This window comes from Sitophilus oryzae, unplaced genomic scaffold (genome assembly GCF_002938485.1).
Source record: "Sitophilus oryzae breed Bouriz unplaced genomic scaffold, Soryzae_2.0 scaffold_1494_pilon_pilon, whole genome shotgun sequence".
NCBI classification, from domain to species: domain Eukaryota; kingdom Metazoa; phylum Arthropoda; class Insecta; order Coleoptera; family Curculionidae; genus Sitophilus; species Sitophilus oryzae.
In genome coordinates, this window is record NW_022146163.1 from 2,062,826 (window position 1) to 2,082,662 (window position 19,837).

General features: G+C 32.8%; 1 protein-coding gene across 1 annotated transcript; it reads left to right on the forward strand.

The window, feature by feature from the left end:
- The first annotated feature begins 260 nt into the window (after window positions 1–260).
- On the forward strand, window positions 261–16,114 carry LOC115877494 (translocation protein SEC63 homolog). The gene is made up of 10 exons (XM_030893688.1): window positions 261–476; window positions 660–991; window positions 1,053–1,223; window positions 1,318–1,524; window positions 1,584–1,812; window positions 1,969–2,262; window positions 4,880–5,092; window positions 6,241–6,509; window positions 9,975–10,181; window positions 14,781–16,114. The coding sequence occupies exons 1-10, from the start codon at window positions 356–358 to the stop codon at window positions 15,015–15,017; spliced, it is 2,280 nt and encodes a 759-aa protein (XP_030749548.1). The 5' UTR covers window positions 261–355; the 3' UTR covers window positions 15,018–16,114.
- The last annotated feature ends 3,723 nt before the right edge of the window (window positions 16,115–19,837 follow it).

Consider the following 19,837-nt stretch of genomic DNA (forward strand, 5'->3'; position numbering starts at 1 on the left):
TGTTTAATCTAAATTTTAGATATTTGAGAAAGACTTAAATAAGTTCTGTATATATGAATATTTGTTTGTGACCGCAATTTTTTTTAGAAATTAGGAAGTCCATTTGTATTACTTTTGCTCAACAAAGAGAAAATAAAAAAAACAAGTAATACTAGTTGCCTAACTATCAAAACAAAAATAAAATTTATTTTATGATTGTTATGTTGGCGACCATGTGTATAACATGTGTTCTGTGGTCTAAAAAAAATGAGGATGTGTATGGAAATGTCAAAATTTTTTGAACACTTGTCTTTTTAAATTCCGTAAATGAATATTTGAATGACACGTCAGTGGCCCTTTTTATTAATTATTAAAAATGGGGCAAAAGTTTCAATATGATGAAAGCGGTGCAACATTTTTCTACTTTCTATTATCCTTTTTGGCCTTAATTTTAATTCCCGTAACACTATTTTACTGGCCAAAAAAGAAAAAAATAGGTTCGTATGTCTAAGCAAACATGAAAATTTAAATGTTAGCGTTCTTCATTTATTTAAATGTTTTACTAATCCAGTTATAGTTTAGTATTAATTATATTAACCACCTTTTATTTATTATAACATTTAAAATAATAATCATTATTCTAAAATTATAGGTTAACTTACATATAGTTTTTATTTAAGATTTGGAGGAAGAAAAAAAGAAATGTCAGTGTCCTCCTTGTATAACGAAAAGGGAACATTTAAAGACTTCAGAACCATGGAGAAAAACTAAGAATTTCTTTATAAAATTAGGAATAGTGCTAGGGTGGATAACTCTGCTCTTCATAGCTTACAAACTATCGCAGTTCGACTACGAGATGGCAAATTTCGATCCATATGAGATATTGGGAATATCGCCGGGAGCTCGTCAAGCTGATATCAAAAAGGCATACAGAAAGTTGTCATTAATACTGCATCCCGACAAAGATACGGGAAATGAAAAAGAATTTATGAAGTTAACTAAAGCTTACCAGGTGTGTAGCTATTGCAAAGTAATTTCACAAGGAAGATACAATTATTATAATATCTTTTTAGGCTTTAACTGACGAGGAAGCTAGAAGAAATTGGGAGAAATATGGAAATCCTGATGGACCCGGGGCGATGAGTTTTGGAATAGCTCTTCCTTCGTGGATAGTTGAAAAAGAGAATAGCATTTGGGTTCTAGGTCTATATGCTTTAGTTTTTATGGTAGCTCTTCCAATTGTGGTAAGTGTTAATAAAATATCAAATAGTTTTATATTTTGATTTATATAAAAAATACTTAACATCTATAAGTCAATTTAAATATATCTTTCATTAGGTGGGCAGTTGGTGGTATAGAAGTATGAAGTTCACAGGAGATCAGGTCCTAATGAACACTACCCATATGTATTATTTCTTCTTCCACAACACTCCTCAGATGGCCCTCAAAAGAGTCTTAATGATTTTGGCTGCTAGTTATGAGTTTGACAAGAGACACAATTCGGAAATTGAAGAGAGACAATCAGATAACGATGAAGTTCCTATGGTAGATAATTTTAGTAACTATTCAGTTTATCAGTTAAAAAATTAACATATAATTTTTAGCTGTTTAGAAAGCTACAAAATCTGAATCAGAAAAATAAGCAAAAACCTCTGTGTTATCCCTATAGTATCAAAGCAAGAGCGATTATTCATGCTCATTTATCTAGGATACCGTTGAATCCAGAAACGTTAGAGAAAGATAGGCGTTACATTATAGGAAAATGTCCCTATCTAATTCAAGAACAAGTTAATTGTGTGAATCAGCTGATATTATTAGGTTATGCTCGTAGAGGTAAGTTAAAAAAAAGGCAAGGAAATAGAGCTAAAAATAAAAAAATAACACTTTAAACTTGATGGAAAATTTTTCCCTAGCGTTTTTTTTACATCTGAGTGTATATTTTGTTTTCAATAGTTTTAAATCAGTCAGTTATCACTAAATGTATTTCAGTTGAGCGTTTGATTACAACAGAAGCCATCGAGAACTGCATGAAACTCTGTCCAATGATAGTTCAGGGCATGTGGGAGTTTAAATCGCCACTACTTCAACTACCTTACATAACCGATGACAATTTAAAATATTTTATGTCCAAGAAAAGACAAATTAAAACCCTACAGCAATATGCTCAATTAAAAGGCGAGGAAAGAAGATCTATTCTTAGGAATTTGAGTGATGACGAGTATGAAAATGTCATGAAAGTTCTCGGAGCGATGCCTTATATAGATTTTCAAATTACAGTTGAAGGTAAGCGTTGGAGTACTTTTTTTTTTAATTTTAGCAGAGTTTTGTAATTGAATCATCTTCCGAAAGTTGTAAATTGGATAAAGATGTTTGGTTTGTGAAAATTACTTATAGATTCTTTATACATTTGTATACACATTACCGCAAAATCTAAGGAATATTTAATATATATAGATATAACACCAATGGCAAGGTCTCACATCACCTAAGGGAACATCGATATACAAATCGGCATTTTGTTTTCAGTTACTAATAAACTGAAAATATCTAATCTACAGATTGAATGTTTTTGGTCACTTCTTATTTCACCGGAAATGACTACAACTTTTGATTTTTAAATGGCACCCTCGGTATTTTTTTACTTTATTTGATAGAAAATGACACTGAATGACATATCATATGTCAACTTTTGACATTTTGGAGTATGGTCATGACCAACATGACAGACAGGCCAGAGACATCGATTTGTGATGTTACCGCACTAGTCCAGCTTTTGTATTGTGCCATATGGTACTGCATATAGGTTTTGCATAAATAATAGTATTTATTGATAGTTTTGCCAGATATAAATATAAAAAAAAAATTACAGAAAGGTATTAAAAAATAACATTAACTTTTTATCGCGTTAAAGTAATTGAATAGCATTAAAATTTAAATCTAAAGCACGAATATTAATATGAAATAAACTACAGCATAAGATGAACAAAATAAAATCTAGATAATAAAAATCGTGTCCTAAAATTGCGTTAGCGAGTATTTAGCAACTAGTAATAATATACCTGTGATAAAAAGTTTCCAAATATTAAAAAATTTTAAACTACGTTTATCGACAAGTTAAGAAAATGTATTGTATATGATAACGGTAGAATACATTTTAAAGTTTAATTAAAAATAATTGTAAAAATTTGCCTAACATATTTAAAAAATGTGGATATCGGATAGAATTAACTATTAACATTAAGTAATTTGTAGTTCGATGTTCATCAAGTAACCATCTCCATAAATCGTAAATAAAAAGATAAAGATATCATTTTTTTTATATAAAATACTGAAATAAAGTACAAATTCATTTAATTTCTTTAAAATATATTGCCATTTCATAATAATAATAATACTTTTCAATATTTATTTCATCCTGAATTTCCAAATCTTGTTTTTTTTCATCGGGACGTTTTCTCTTTATGGGAACATGCACAGAGGGTCCATAAGAGGGTTGATTTGGAAAAATTGTAAGAACAGCATGTTCTGTAAGTTTTGGACGTGACCTAGTTACAGTTAATATTGTTGGGAAAGAGAATGTAGACAGATCCTGAGGACTTATTATAATTGCTGCTACAAGGCACAGGCAGAGAACAATGTCGCGGAATTTTTTATTTCACAAAGTAAAAATAAAGAAACGAAAACTGTTTTACATAAAAATACACGTCACTTACGTTGGTTTAACACTATACACTAACACTAACGCTATTAATTATGTTTTTATATAAATTCCCCAACTTTTTCCTAGCCCGGACACACAGCCGGCATCGCCGGTGTTACTATAATTTTTACCGAAAGTATGTTTTTTTTCGGAGGTACGATGTTATGAATCGGATCTAGATAGTTCACTATTCACTCAAAATTATTTAGTATAATTTTATTAGCATAGAAACGCGTAAAAAGCACAGATTTGTTGCGAAACTAATGAAAACAATTGGTTTGTTTACAACTACTAATTCTGGACCACTTCGGTAGAACTGTCAAAACAGTCAAGCCTTGAATATGACGTTAGCCACGGTATGGTTTATTTTAATTTGAAATTGCAACATGATTGCAACATGCGGTTTATAACGACAACTTGACTCGAAATACCAAGTGTGTGCCAGTGTGTGGGACCAAATTATTTGTAAAAAAATACTTTTTCCAAATATGCTAATGAGCCACCCTTGTTCCATTTGAAAAAAATAAGATATGATGAAGAATATGATATGAGCATCTTTTAACTGGACACAACACGAAAAACATGGACGATCAAATCTATTTTTCCAAGGCTCCTGGATTAAAAATTAGTTTTTAAAACAGTCATGGCACTCTAGATTGAAATTTAAAATACATTTTTTTTCGGTGAAACAGGAAGTGACCGAAAACAATTGAATACGCGAATCAATCTTAATTTATGTCATATACTAACATATCAAATATCGTTTTTCTTATCTGAAAAAATAAAAAAGTTATAGGGGTGAGCTTTAAGTTTGCGCATGTCAAATTCAAGCAGAGAGTGTGATTTCGCCCAGGTCAGGCCCAGGCCAGCACAGTCCGCCGGTACTTCCTTATATATACCGACATACATGCACAAACTAGATTTGCACAGACGGCCTGAACGATAAAACTGAGCGTCTGTGGGAACCTTTAGTCAAATTTATTTTAATTCTTCTGATTTTTTGAATTTCGATACATAAAATATAACGAATTTTGTCATTAATTGTAATTATAGCGACAATTTTTTTAAATATCTCTCGATATATATAGACATAGGTATAGACATTTTTTATCTCTCGATATAGCGGTTGTGTGTATTTTAAGATGTGTTAAGGCTTAACATATGTAATAAACCATATTAAAATTTTTTAATTATTTTTAGTAATGGACGATGAAAATCCGACAGATGTTACGACTGGTGCTCTCGTTACGGTAATCGTAACTCTCGTAAGGGAGGATATGTCGACGTTGTTTGGCGATGAAACAATTAAGGAAGTAGTCGATATTGAAGAGAATGGCGTCGACGAACCCAAAGAAGGTCCCGAACACGAGCCAGCGCGTGTTAAAAAGCCAGCGTGGATGAAGCAAAAACGAGGTAAGATTTGTCGATAAATTCAGCAATTTTTCAAATACAAGTAATTATATTAAAGTAGTGTATGATGGAAAGAAACGGCATCTGCTTTGCTTTCTATGGAAGTGACCATTTATCAATGATAAATCAGTATATTATGAAATGTTTGTTAGATCGTTATTTATTATCTATATGATACGAACACAATTATATTGGCGCTGATACACTCACAGACACGAAAGACGGGCACCGTAAAACTTTTGATATATTTAAAAGGTTAATATATTTTGTTCTAGTAAGCCGATTTTGATGAGTTTTAAAGCAATTTGTAGCTAGATTATTTGACTTTTAAGTACCTCTTTCTAAATTAAAAATGAAAGTTTCCATCTGTCAATTATATGAGAGAGAACAAAATGTTGATATTTTAGTAAAAGTTTGAGACGTCCTGTGGAATATGTTAAGAAAGCAAGAAATTTAAAAATCACTTCATCATCTAGATGCATCTGTTCTTGACAGTTTGTTTTTTGGTTCATCTCAATAGCTTTATTTTTGTTGGAGATATTCGCTTTTGAATAAGAGTTTTTTCGTAATTTTTACATTAAAACCATGCCATTGCTTTTGGTCCTAGTCAACAGACCTAGTAAGTTGTAGTCCTGAGGCAGGTCTTGACAAAAGATTTGTTTCATTTAATCTTCTTACAGTCCGTTCATTTATATGTATGTTCCTTAGTGCAATTTATTATAAATTTGAAAAGCTGGCAAAGGGCGGTTTTTTAGCGGTAAAGTTAGAATAAGTCGATCGTCTCGAATCGAGATTCTTATACCACAGATTATACAGATTATAAACTTATCATCAAAAGCATTGTTTTTTGTGGTTCCAATTTTCGCACATAGCGCCTGACCGGCCCAGTTATTACGTTGTTGAAACGCGAGTTTATTTTTCCGCACAGGAAATTTTACTCGTTTGCTCATCGTCATAAAAAAAATAATTGAATACGTCAATCAATCCTGATTTATATTATATATTAACGTACCAAATCTCGTTTATTTATCAGAAAAAAAAATAAAAAAGTTATATGGGTGAGCCACTTGTGAGAAACACCCAGTATAAAACGAAATATTCTCAGTTTTACAGATATAAACAATAGTGTTTATGTTTTGTTTTAACCGCAGGTGGTAAAAAGACGAAGAAACCAAACAGGCCTACCCCAAAACCAGTCACCGCCACCGCCACCGCCAACGCTGTCAAGCAGAAGGTGGAGGACTCTCCGAACGTGTCTACGGAGAGGAAGCAAAAACCCAAAGAAGAAAGGAAAGCCAGGGTTGAAGAAGAAGAGTCCGATCTGTCGGCTGACGAGAGCGACGCCGACACCAACGAAAGAGATAATAAGTCGTCTGAAGATGAAAGCGGCGGGCAAAACATCGACGCTGAAGACGATCAGGTAAAATTTCAGGTTTTTTTTTGGTCAATAATCGTTGCTATAAATAAACTCACTGGCTAAAGAACCGCTGGCGATATTGTTTGTTTGTACAAAAATATACCGTCATCCGGCAACATCATATTTCTATGCTACTGGTGGGTAAAACTGATATTTTTAGATAACAGTTGAAACTGTTATAGTTATTTATAAATAACAGCTTAAAATTAACAGGTTTGAAGAAAATTTTCGAAAATCTTCGGAACTGTTTGGAATTTCTGAACTTTTAAGGTGGCGTTTTGATCAGCATCAATTTGCACAACTTTGCCTCCATTTAACAAAAAAAAAATTGCGTGTGCACTATGTGAAGTGATATATAGATATATATTTGTTTATGAATGTTTTTCATAAAGTTAAAAAAAAATAGAGTTAATATAAAACCGTATACTATTCTAGCTTTATAATTTTATTGTTTTTTAATTTTTATTAAAAACGATAATAATTCTATCACTGGGCCAGATAGCCTGGCGGCTGTGGCCATTAAATCAAAATACTACTACATCTATATCTCTGACTCCTACTAACTGCTATTAAAGAACAATTTGTTTTGTGCGGTCTGTGGTATTTTTTTTAAAATGTTTTGTTTATTATTCATGTTGGGGATTTATTTGTAAATTAATGTCAATCGTTAGACAACCAGTATTTCTTTTGCATAATCAAAATTGTCACTCTAAATTTTACATAACCAAATTGTCACTCTAAATCACTGTCTTTTTTAGACAGATGTCGCTTGTCTTGTCATTATTCAATTCATTATTCAAATTAGAATGTTGTTAACAAAAGTTTGATCTTAAAATAAAATTTTAATCAATCACAATTATTTATCTTTATCATTTACTGGATTAATAATACAGAAATTACCTTTCAATTACAAACAATTCATTATTTATAGTGATATACAATAATTTTATTAAGTTATACGAGAGATTATTGGTTTGAAATAAATGACAGTGTTCTCCAATGAAAATGCGAGATACTAACTCTAAATTCTAATTCTGAGCTGGCAAATGAGCTAGATACTTTACCTAGACCCAAGGACTGTATATATTCTAAAGGACTGTTCGATCGCCTCAAATCGCCGTTATCGTAGTCGCCGTGGATGCTTACTCACTCACTCACTCACTCAGGGACCAGTGCTCCACAGTGCGGTGGATGGTTATTCTAGCGGGACAAAATCTCAGGAGGGATGTTTGGGACTTAAAATCTAAGAACGTAGCAAATGGTCTAATATGTGGCAACCATTTCGTTAAATTTATTTATTTATTAACAACTTAATTTATTAATAAATAAATAAATACAAGATAATAAAACTATGATATTATTCGTACATGACACATGAAAACAGTACTGTAAACATTGCCAAATACATAAAATTATGATATCAGGTGAAATGCTTACAAAAAACTTTTTAGCAGTTATTTTTTAATTACTTTGTAATCTTGTGACACCCTGTATATTTTATTTTAAAAAAATCTATTTTATTTTGAAAATATTAAAAAATATAGATATTTTAATTTTAATTTTAACACTCGGTAATTGTAAATTCATATATAGTAAGTATCTAAGACAATTTTTTAAACTTTTATTAAAACTGGTAATAATCATTTAGTTTTATTATAAATTATCAGAAAGTAAAAAAGGCTTTAGCATATCGTCATGCTTTATTTAACTAGAACATCATTTGGATGTTTTTGTCTTGAGGAAAATTTTCGAACTGACTATTTTTGTCATTCATTAGCTGCCCATACACGGAAAGGCCCGGCCTTCGGACTTGGCCTTGGGTCCAGGCCTTTAACCCAAAATACCATAGGTTTGCGTGAAAGGCAAAGTCCGCGGATATATATTTCCGCTATGGTAATTTGGGTGAAAGCCCCGGCCTCAAGACCAAGTCCGAAGGCCGGGCCTTTCCGTGTATGGTCAGCTATTATTTTTTTAAACTCAGTGCCTTTCGATGGAGTTAAGGTTTCAACAATTAAAGCCAGCATCCTTACTCTTACTAACCCTGCAGCTCATAGTACTTGCAAAACCCAATTCTTCTTTTGAATGTTCTTCAATTAACCCTTTAACGAGTCTTTGTTTCGTTTTTATACTATCCTATTAAAATTATGGGGATGAGCCACTTTTGGGACGCACCCGGTATAATAAAGACAGTACCGAGTTAAATAAATGTAGTTTTCATTTTATCCACTTCCTATCACCTTCCTTGCTTTAATGGAACAGATTTATGTTTTGTCTAATTTACATAAATAAGACATCACTTAACCAGAAAAAAAAATACAACAATCATCATTTTTTTTTCTCCCTGTCGCCGATTCTATTATATCTGTAGAATAGATCCTGTCAGGGGCGGACACAGGAATTTATTTTAGGGGGGGCCCAAAATGAAAAGCAATGTAGAATATGCTTTTTAGGGCGCCATTTTTAACCCAAAAGCCTAATATTTTACACATTTCAAAGACTTTAGGGGGGGCCCGGGCCCCATGGGTCCTCCCCCTGTATCCGCCACTGGATCCTGTTTTGATTAATATTAGGGGTTGTAAATGTTTGACTAAAATTAATATTTTTTTTAGTAATTTCAAAATTTACGTAATTTCGATTATAAAATTTCTTCTATAACATGTATTTTATTATTTCTATCCTTTTTGGACTCTAAGACGTTTTTTCTAAACTTTTATTTAAAAAAACCTCTTCTAAATCTTAATAAAATATAAAAAAGTTTAAATACGATATATTTTTAATTTAATTATAGCTTCATTAAAATAAAAAAAAATACCCGGCTATGATGCGGAGAGTTCACGTGTACTTGAGAAACGAAAGACAGTGTTGCGTTTCTCGTCAGAGCCGTCAGGGAACGACCGTTACGACAGAGACAACCTATCTATCGCTCGTGTCGCACTCGTTATAACCTAAAACAATAACAAGACATTGTCTGACCGCATGTTCCAGCTATTTATGAATGAGATGCTCAGTCTATATTTTATTTTAAGTCTATGGTTGGTACAATATCAAGTTTATTATAGTGATTTTCTTAGCCGCGTATGGCACAGATCGTTCGTTACCCAGTGTTGCCATCTTCACCGGGGTAGATTATCACGAGATAGCGGGGTTAAATTGCTTTACAAAGGGGTAGATCTAGCTGTGTCAACACTGCCGTTATTACTTTTCCTCTCGTGCGTCTCGGCCGTCTCAGACCGTCATTCAAGGTCGAGTGTCACGGCCTTAAATTTTCACCCTCAAAGAGCGCAAAGAAGTTTCACTTCATAAATTTAGCAAAATATGCCTGCAGAGTTAAAAATAAAACTGTTCAATACATTAAATTGAGGTAGATTGAGTTGAGTATAATTTTCTGTCGTAATATAAAATTTCTTCGATCTAAATTTTATTCTTTATGATGCTCACATGTTCTAATTAATAATTTTTGAAATGTAGGAATGGGAAAGATTCCGCAAACTTCACGAAAGAGAAAAATCGTTAGAAGGGAAATCAAAAGTATCACATCCAGTCCACTGTCCTTATTTCCCTCACGAGAAACAAGAATACTGGTGGGTTTATATTGTTGATAGAAAATCGAAAACGTTGCTCACAGCTCCTTACTACGTCACTAGTTTAGTTGACAGAGAATCAGTTCATCTTAAGGTAAGTCTTAGAAATATTGATTAATCTTTTAATACACTCAGATGCAAAAAAACGCAACAGAGAAATTTTTTGTCAAATTTTAATTAATAATTCATTAAATTAAAGTGTTATAGTTTTGTTATTTTTAGCCTTATTTTCATGAATTTTTTAGCAAGCTGTATATAATTATACCAACTTTAATTCGTAAACTCAGTTTTTTATAAACTTTAGTATTTGTCATATATTATAGGGTTGATCGAGGGGTTGTTTTTATATATTATTTAATATTTTATACAGGGTGGTCCGAACTGTATTCCGGAAACTGCGGCAGCATATTCTGCAGATAAAAATAAGTAAAAAAGTTTGTATAAATGTATGTCCTAAAATGCTTAGTTTCAGAGATACAGGATGTAGAAGTTTCATTTTTATTTCGATTTTTTCCAAATAATTTCTGTAGTAACGTCAATATTTGGATGAAATTTGGTGTCTAGGATTTTTAACATGTTAAATTTGATTTTGATGTTAATATGACTCCTACTGGTAGAGGGCGCCACCTACCTGTGTTTTAAGTATTTTGAAGCGTAATAACTTTTTGTCCGTACCTGTATAAAATTACCGAGTGAAAAAATATACGTTTCTGTGATTTTCTAAGTAAAAAATATCTCTTTGTAAAAATTGCTACGAGCAACCGTTTTCAAAATATTTAGAATGGAAATAGGCAATACATGTCATTATTGACGAAAAATAAACACGTTGAGTAGATAGTTATTTCAGTGAAATAATAAATTTGGGAAATTTTTATTTTTTTAAATTAAATCATAATTTTTCGTGCAAAAAATGATGATAAAACAGTTTCTGTTGAACTTCTGACAAAAAAAACTTTCAAATTTATGATCTCAGTCTAATAACTATTTATAGTCAACATGTTTAATTTATGTCAATGATAACATGTTTGACAACATGTTTAATTTATGTATTGATAATTTCGATTCCAAATATCTCGAAAACCAATACTCGTAGCGATTTTTACCAAGAGACATTTTTTACGTAAAAAAGTCGTAAATGATTTTTTTTTACTCAGTAGTTTTATACAGGTGCGGATAAAAAGTTATTACTCTTCAAACCAGTTAAAATATATGTAGGTGGCGCCCTCTACTAGTAGGAGTCATATTGACATCAAAATCAAATTTCTCATGTCAAAAAACTCCCAGACACCAATTTTCATCCAAATATTGATGTTACTGCAGAAATTATTTGGAAAAAATCGAAATAAAAATGAAAGTTCTACACCCTGTATATCCTAAACTAAGCATTTTCGGACATACATTTATTCGAACTTTTTTACTTATTTTTATCTGCAGAATACGCTGCCGAAGTTTCCGGAATACAGTTCGGACCACCCTGTATATTATATTATTTCGTGCGTAAATTTTCCTAAAATATAATTTTACGGTGAGAACCATGTCTCCCAAACATTTTGTTTTTTGGATCATGTCAATACATGCCTTGGTTAATTTTTAAGAGCAAAATGAACTTGCCACCAACAATTTGCAATTTGTTCAATTATCATTTCTTTTTGAAGTTATTTTTCAATGTAACAAGGCGGCTTTGGTGATTATTGTGAACTATATCCTACTATGAGCTGCCCATCATGTTTGACATTTGGCAAATGCTTGGCAGGAGGGTTTGAGATCGCGAAGCAGTACCAGCTTCATTAAACGAACTTCGCTTGGTCTTTAAAAAAATGGACTGTATCGTTAGTCTTTAACGTTTTTTTTAAATTTAGTATAGAGTATCCAATGCAGTGTAATATGACGTCACGACAATAGTGAACAAAAAAATTTCGTCGTATTAAAAAATTACATCAAAAAGTGCCTATTGATAACTGAAAAAAAATGTAAAATGATCATTATTAGTTCATTTCGCTCTTAAAAATTAACCAAAGCATGTATTGACGTGAGTCAACAAACAAAATGCTGAGGAGTCATGGTTCTTACCGTAATATTATATTTTAGGAAAATTTACGGACGAAATTATTGCACAGGGTGTTTTAAAATTAGGGTAAAGAACTCCTCGGTTAATCTTGTATAATATTCCAAATTCTAAAGTTTATAAAAAGCTGAGTTTACGAATTAAAGTTGATATAATAGGCTTGTTCCATCATATCCTATTTGTATGTTTTTTAAACGTTTTTGGATACTACTTATTATAATAAGTGCACGATTAAAATTTCAGAACGAAATCTTTTGTCGTTTTCGAGATATGAGAGCTTAAAGTTTGTAACGGCGAGACGAGGCCACGCCCCCTCGTGACGTAGTTCCACTACACCCGACTTGCCGTCAATCAGTTCGTAACGGAAACACTCGTTTGAATTAATGTGATTTGTCATTTTATCGTTATTTAGACTATTTCGTTGGTTTATTTTCACAAGATGCATTCGGTAGGAGAAGGGTTCAATAAAGCTGATTCGGGCAATCTCCCAGAAGTGGACATTTTTATGATAATGGATTATTTTAATAAAAATAAGGAGTTTATTAGTTCAGAAATGAAGGAAATAAAGTTACATTATATTTTCCTTCTAAGATATTTTCTATTGCTTAAATACGTATCTGTATCGGAAAGCAGTGGCGGCTCGCTAGGGTAAAAAAATCAAAGGGTTATTTACCCTATATGAAAGAAGGCAACCTATGCATTTTCTTAACTAACCTATGCAATCTTCTGCTATTTGTAACATTAACACAATTAATTAGCATTTTGAGGCTTTTCGGCTAATTATTGAATTAACAATTGTTTATAGTTTATATTAATAATATAAATAAGTTAGAATATGAATATAATTAATATTGAATTAATACATAATAATTGTACAAGTAAATAAGAGACTTTCCTCAAATATATATTTTTTTGTTTCCTTTAATGACTAAAGTAAATTTTAAAGCACCCTTAAAGTAATATTATTATATATCAGAGTGTGGCGAAAAATATTTTAACACGCTTGTAGAAAACTATTTTTAATTATTTTTGATATTTTTTAAATTTTAAAAATTTTAATTAAAAAATAAACAAAAATAAATTAATTATTGATCAATTATTAATAAATATTTTCGCGAAAAATTCACGAACCAGAAAAAATCAGTGGTTTCATATACAGCTGACAAATACTGAATGGATTTTAAGATATGTGATTGACTAGGACTAGTTCGAGGTTGGTCCGCGAAAAGACGTACTACGATAAATATATAGAAAAATATTTCTACTTTAAGGTAAAAACTGATACGTAAGCTATGTACTTTTTTCTTACAGATCCGGCAGACAAAATTATGGTAATAATGCCATTGGATAATATGTGCAGTTAAAACAACAGCAATCACTATGACAAGTAGTGGCAAAAATTACACCGGAGCACAAAATTAATGCAAAAAATTATAATGTATAATGCATTATTATAAATACTAGTGAAAAAAGTGTGATAGAAGCAAAGTGTAATGACTGTGCCGCATCCGAACGTGGTTGCAAGCACGCGGTAGCATTTCTTATGTGGTTGCATAAATTTGATGGTTTGAAATGCGCTCCTCTTGATCATGCATTTTAAAATCCTTGTCTACTGTATTGGCCCTGAAACGAAAATTTTCATTTGCCGCCTGCCTTGCGTCGTCTTTCAATATTTCCTTAATAATGGCTGCTTGTTTTCTTGTATTTGAAGCAGAAGATCGTTTTTTTGGCACTCAAAAATGTGAGGAATAACACCTGATTTTAGTTTTATTTATTAAAAAAAATAGGAAACACTACTTGTAACTATTAACTTACATTAAAGTGATCTTCACAACAAAATCTGGTGCCTCTGTCACAGACAAAATCATGTCTTCGCATTGCATGTTGCCATGCTCTTCTTAACTTTATGTCGGACGGTAAAGAAATAAATAGTTTTTCTGGGGAATTTTTATGCGTATTTGTGCATTCTGGCACTACACAACATTTCCTTGTCTGTTTTATACTAATATTGAATAAAAGAAAGACTAGTACTACACTACGTTGTACTAAAAATTTAAAACACACTTTCTGTAATCGGGCAAAGCAGACCTGTGCATTGTATCGAGCGCGGTCGCCAGCCGACCTGTGGTGCTATGACGTAGCGGCTGGCCACACCCCTTTCTCGCGCAATAGATGTTTGTACGTGTTTTTGAGGTACTAAACGTACGAATAAAATTCTAATTTTTAGTAGATCTGTTATTTTTTAGTTGTACTTTCGATTGATAAAATAAAAAAAAATTGTGAAACAAGCCCATTATATACTGCTTTCTAAAAAATTCATGAAAATAGGGCTAAAAATAACAAAAATATAATACTTTAAATTTGACCAAAAATTTCTCCGCAGCGTTTTTTTTTGCATCTGTGTTTTGATTTATATTATCAGACCCTAGGACTTGGTGTCTTTGGATACTTGTCTTTTGATCTTTTCTGTCCTTTGTCCCTTCTGTCAAATGTCCCTTCTTAGTCTTTTTATTCAGTGGGTAGAGTCTTTCCAACACCATTATCCCAAAGGCGGTGTTGCCAAGTGGACAACAAATTTCCTAATTTAATGAATTTTCAATGAAATAATATTTCCTCCGTTCCTTTCAGTTTACGGCACCGTCTTGGTCGGGACTGTTCACGGTGACAGTGTGCCTTAGGTCGGACTCGTACATCGGCTTCAACCAGCAGAAGGACCTGAAGCTGGACGTGAAGCAGGCCCCGGCCGAAACCACCGAGCACCCGCAGTGGGACTTCGAGGACGACGAGCAGGAGAATCTCTTGGAGAAGGCGGACCAGGAGTCCGAGTACACGACGGACGAGGACCTGCCCGAAGACGAAGACTAAGTCACGTTTAGCGTTAGGGAGAGATTATTTGTGGGTTGGAGGTTGAACAGGTACTGGAGTAGCGGTGAAAACGGAGAGACGGAATTGTAAGGAGGGTCATACAGTTGGCAATTTTACTTGCTTACAAGAAAAGCACAAAACATCTCCCTTTAGAACTCCATTTGTCGTGTTAAGAAATGAAAGTAAATGAAGCGCTACCTCGTGATTGTTCGCATACTAAATATTTCAATTGTCATATTACATTTAAATGGAATATATTATACCGGGTGCTCACCCCTATAACTTTTTTATTTTTCAGATAGAAAAAAAACAAAATTTGGTATGCTAGTATATGACATAAATTAGGATTTCAATTTCAATTTTTCAATTTCAAAAGTACTTTATTGTTTAAAAAATATACAAATTTTTGTTAACAAAGCATAAATATTCCTAAATCTTAACCTAAAATAAAAAAAAAATTGTGTAAATATAAGATAGAAATACATCCATTTAAATAACAAACAGTATTTAGAAAAATAGGTGTAAACAATTAAGTAAAATAACATATACAATATACAGAATAAAGAGAAAATTAAAAATAACGCTAAAAAGAACAAGTCAGACTAACAAGCAATTCTAGACTCTAAACACTAATATCAAGGGAGCCCCGGTAGAATTCGTCAACGCTGTAAAATGCCCTATTTAAAAGTTCCCTTTTCAGTAGTCTCTGGAAGGTTTTTATGCAATTAACCAATCTTAAAGCAACCGGCAGATGATTAAAGATCTTTCGGCCCTCATATATTATAGATCTTTTGACCAATGTGCTATTTGGAAGTGGTAAGGGCAGATTCAGGGTTTGGCGGGTAACAATATTGGGTATAGGACCCTGTAGTCTGATACGATTTGTAAAAATAAGGAATGATGTTTTCAGAATAAAAAGACATGGTAGTGTAAGAATTTTTTGAGCTTTGAAGTGTTGTTTACAGGATTCGTTAAGTGGTACATTTACAATAAATCGTACGGCCTTTTTTTTTGTAAAATAAAAAGAATGTTTAGTAGACCCTGATTAGCCACACCCTAGAATGGTATTCCATACCGTAGATGAGACTCAAACAAACTAAAATAGACCGTCCTTGCCACTTGTGAACCTAGTTCTTCCCTAATTGCCCTAACAGCAAAGCGTCCAGAAGACAACTTGCCACTTAAGGCCAGAATATGGTCTTCAAATCGCAGATTTCTATCAATAATAATTCCTAGGAATCTAGTCGCAGGAATTCCTGCAAGCAAACCCCCCTCGAAATGTAGATTTGCGATGTCACACCTAAGCCCAACAACATGCGTCTTGGATAAATTTAAACAAAGGTGATTTGAGTTAAACCACTCTTTAATGAAGGATAAGTCCTTGCTTATGATTCCCTTAAGATGCTCAATGTCCTTGGCCTGCCATAGTATTGAAGTGTCATCTGCAAAGAGTGTGAAATGTCCAGAGATGTGCAATTCTGTCAAATCGTTAATATACAATAAGAATAAAATAGGCCCCAAAACAGAGCCCTGTGGTACACCGCAACAGACACTTAACGGCGAGGATTTTTTTCCCGAGCACATGACACACTGATATCTACCCTCAAGATATGATCTAAACCAAGCAAGAGCACGTCCACGGAAACCATACTTCTCGAGCTTCAGTAAAAGAATTTCGTGATCCACGCAATCAAAAGCCTTGCATAGATCACAGAACACAGCAGCCATTACTCCCCCCTGAATCAGCCCAACATAGACTTCCTCAAGGAAACTGCAGACAGCATCGTGTGTGCTCTTGGCCTCCCGGAATCCAAACTGCTTGTCAGTAATAATGTTAAGGGATTGTAGATAGTTACACATCCTATTTTTTACTAACTTTTCAATGACCTTGGACAGAGTGGGAAGTAAAGAAATCGGGCGAAAGTTCGAAGGCTCCTTAATATCACCTCCCTTGAAGAGAGGTACCACCGTTGAAGATTTTAGGCAGGAAGGAAAAAACCCCCTGCTGCCAGGACTGATTTATGCAGTTGGATAAGGCTTCTAAGGCTTTATCTGGTAGCTTTAACAGTACCTCAGCAGAGATGTCATCATCTCCACTGGATTTCTTATTTTTTATTTCAACAATAACTTTTTTTATCTCGAACTTATCTGTATTATAAAAACAAAATGAATTTTGATAATTAAAGATTGATTGACGTATTCGATTGTTTTTGGTCACTTCCTGTTTCACCGGAAATGACTACAACTTTTGATTTTTAAATAGCACCCTCGGTATATTCTTACTTTATTCGATAGAAAATGACACTCTGAATAGAATGACATATCATATGTCAACTTTTGAAAAAAATCGCCCAAGTAGCCTTTGGACGTTATCTAACGTCGGGTATACGTCGCGTTCAATAAACCCGACGTCGCGTCGGGTACCAACCTCGGTTCGACCGCCTGACGACCCTTATTTGCACCTAAATGGGAAATACAGATTCGGGTCGCCTCGACGTTGGTATCTGACCTAATAGGGAATGTAATTCTACCAATTACCAACGTCATATTTCGTTGTCACGTCGCATCTTTGGATTTCAGTTACTTAAAATTCGTCGCCAAGCACTTACGTTACGTTTGGTTTCAAATTCGCTACCAAGAATACATACTTGCTAGATAAATATTTTATAACTACCTAATTACAAATGGATTCATAATCACCCCTCGAATATAACTATAAGTGCCTACCTAATTTCATATAATAATTATGAATCATTAATTCAGACATCAGTTTTGTCAACGGAAGTCACTTTTTTATATATCTGATTAAAATACTCCGGAAAACAACGAGCGCCTTCAAAATTAGGTAGATTTATGAAATAAAAATATCTATAAAAAGTAACTCGCAAAATATTTTTTTTTATTTTCTAGCTGGTTTAATCATAAAACTGTACTGTGGTTCCCCCAAACTCAACCTTATCAATATTATTCTACTAGAAATCGAAATGTGAATATAAATTTTAAAAACAAAAAACGATTTTAAAATGGCTGACAATCGGACAATTGTTAAGAATGGCTGACAATCGGACAATTGTTAAGAATGGCGGATTTCTGTGTCCGACTTAATATGACCTACCAATATACCAATTCCGACCGGGTCTCCAACATTAGTCATCTCACACGACCGAAGTCATTAAACCGGACGTCCGGCAATCGTATTATGACGTATATAATTCCAACGTACGCCATGTAAAATTTGCAATCGGCCGGCATACGTAGGAGCATCCGTCGTCGGCCACAGAGCATATAATTTTTCGTATTACTGGTAAACGATTTCCGACGTTGTCTGTTATTGGTCTATGATAGGTCAATTGTTTGTTGTCAAAAAATGTTTGACGGTTGACGGTGTCGTTTAAAAATCAAAATTTGTAGTCATTTCCGGTGAAACAGGAAGTGACCAAAAATAATTGAATACGTCAATCAATCCTAATTTATGTCATATACTAACATACCAAATCTCGTTGTTTTATATGAAAATATAAAAAAGTTATAGGGGGTGAGCCACTTTTGAGACGCACCCGGTAACTATAGGGTTCATCACCATGGCACGTTAGATGTTTATGGAGAACCGGTGATAGAATTTTTTGGAAAATTTGGATTTTTACGTAAAGGCACTTGCTCCATCTGTCTAAAATATATAATTAGCGTTACAATGTTGCCGAATCATTTGAAAAGTGGTAACATTTTTCTTATTTCAAATGGAACACCCGGTATATTATATTTTTGGAAACTACTCTCATATCTCATAAGTTTTTATTATACTAACTTATACCTACTATCTCTAACATTTTTTGAGATAATAAATAAAACATATTGTAAAATTGACAACATGATTTTAAGCATTGGTAAAATCATGAATTGAACATTTTAAAAGGTGCAATTTGGGTTATAAGTTAACGAAAGTCTATATATTCGCTATGTCTAACAACTCATTGGATAATACACAGGGGAAGCCAAAAAATTATTTATTCCGTTTGTTATAAAATTGCTGAAATCTTTGTTATTTTAAATTCAACCTAATGTATATTATTTTAATTAATAATTTTATTATTATAGTTAAATTTCAAAAATTTCGTTACCATGACAATTTCAGAAATTTAGCAAGTAAACTCTAATTATTGATAGTTATAAAGTTTAAACATTTGTCATGGTATAGTCTGCCCAACGACCAAATCCTTGACAGCGATAGATGTGTCTGTCATTTTAATTTCAAAGTAGTTTATTTTATTTTACAAAGAAATAAGTTGATACCAAAATAAAATTTAAAATTTGAGTCTGGCATCTATACTAGAGATGGGAATGCTAGTTCCTTGGGAGGAACTAGTTCCTTAGTTCTAGTTCCTCCAGAGGAATAGTTCCTTGACCTAGGTCTTTAGTTCACTATAGTTCCCAACTAACACTGACATCCCCGTTGCTTGCTAATGGGTTTCGTTGTCAGTCAGAACTAATCACCGTATGATCTGTATAATTTTTATAATGTACGAAATATAATGAAATGTGTAATTGCGTATGTAAAAAACGTATAGGTAAGTTTTATCCAGATAAAAAAAATAAAAAAAAACTCAAATCAGAGTTTAAAAAACTATATCACAAATCAATTGGAACAAATAATAGGCATTGCATTTTTCCTCACTTCAAGCTTTTTATTTTTGTCTAACAATTCAGAATATCTACGTCGTTTTATAAGATATTTCTTAATTTTAGGGATTTAAAGTGAAACATTCTCGTAAAATATTCAAAGACCAAACTAACAATCAAAAACAGTATCCACGACAATTTTC